At 47.0% G+C, this 1151-nt stretch overlaps 1 protein-coding gene across 1 annotated transcript in view; it reads right to left on the bottom strand.

Moving 5' to 3' along the window:
* Positions 1-1004, bottom strand: part of GRK5 (G protein-coupled receptor kinase 5) — a 28841-nt gene extending 27837 nt beyond the window's left edge. Inside the window, exon 1 of the mRNA XM_018574087.1 lies at positions 951-1004. Coding sequence (XP_018429589.1) covers positions 951-1004 — 54 coding nt within the window. The remainder of the gene's footprint in view (positions 1-950) is intronic.
* Positions 1005-1151: the final 147 nt, after the last annotated feature.

The following is a 1151-nucleotide window of genomic DNA, read 5'->3' as shown; positions in this document are numbered from 1 at the left end:
GAGCTTACACTCTATTAGGATATAAGGGAGGATACAGAAGGAAGAAGAGCTTACAATCTATTAGGATATAAGGGAGGATACAGAAGGAAGAAGAGCTTACACTCTATTAGGATATAAGGGAGGATACAGAAGGTAGAAGAGCTTACAATCTATTAGGATATAAGGGAGGATACAGAAGGAAGAAGAGCTTACAATCTATTAGGATATAAGGGAGGATACAGAAGGTAGAAGAGCTTACAATCTATTAGGATATAAGGGGGATACAGAAGGGGGAGGAGCTTACACTCTATTAGGATATAAGGGAGGATACAGAAGGAAGAAGAGCTTACACTCTATTAGGATATAAGATGACCCAGGTCACTACACTATATCATATCATCGGTGATCCGGTGATCCGGTGATCTGTTGAGCCATATGAATGAGCAGGTTGGTTACTCTCGGCTCCTCCCATTGTTGGATTCTTATTCTCAGACACAAGGAACAATCTTTTATCACTCAGAAGCAGATATGAACTCGCTGGAATAATTCTGCAATGAACGACATAAACTCACATTAAAGGGCAAACCTAACCGAAATATTTTTTGGGGGGGTTTTGGATGGAGTGGAGAATATCGGGGTTTGTAAAACAATCCTTGGTGACCCCCCCGTACTAAACAAGCCCTCAGTGGTCCCCACCAGTCTGGCAAACTTAAGACCCGTCTTCTCGCACCCATTCACCTCCAGACCTCTTGAACGCCTAATCTACAACTGCCTGAGCTGCCGCCTTACCGCTGACAACCTTCCTGACCTCTTCCAATCCGGCTTTGGTCTGCAACGCTCCACAGAACCCGAAAACCAAAGCTCACTCCTCCATCCACGTGCCGTGACACAGCTGACCACCTGCTCCTCCCCAATACCCTCCAAGTCTCTGCTCTCTCATAGTTCTTCACCTTCTACCTATCTCCGAGTACCTTCAGTCTCCTCCTCCTCCTCCTCCTCTTCCTCTTTCCCTCGGGGTCCCCCATGGCTCGGAACCCTTCCTTTCTCTAGAACCTCCTCCCCGGATGAGTTGATAACCTCGCACGGCTTCCCAGACCATCTCTATGCCGATGACACACCAATCTATCTCTCCACTCCATAGCTCACCCCTTGTATCTCCTCATGTCTCTCCT

This window comes from Nanorana parkeri, unplaced genomic scaffold (genome assembly GCF_000935625.1).
Source record: "Nanorana parkeri isolate BGI_ZX_2015 unplaced genomic scaffold, ASM93562v1 scaffold2731, whole genome shotgun sequence".
NCBI classification, from domain to species: domain Eukaryota; kingdom Metazoa; phylum Chordata; class Amphibia; order Anura; family Dicroglossidae; genus Nanorana; species Nanorana parkeri.
This window is presented reverse-complemented; position numbering and strand designations above follow the sequence as displayed.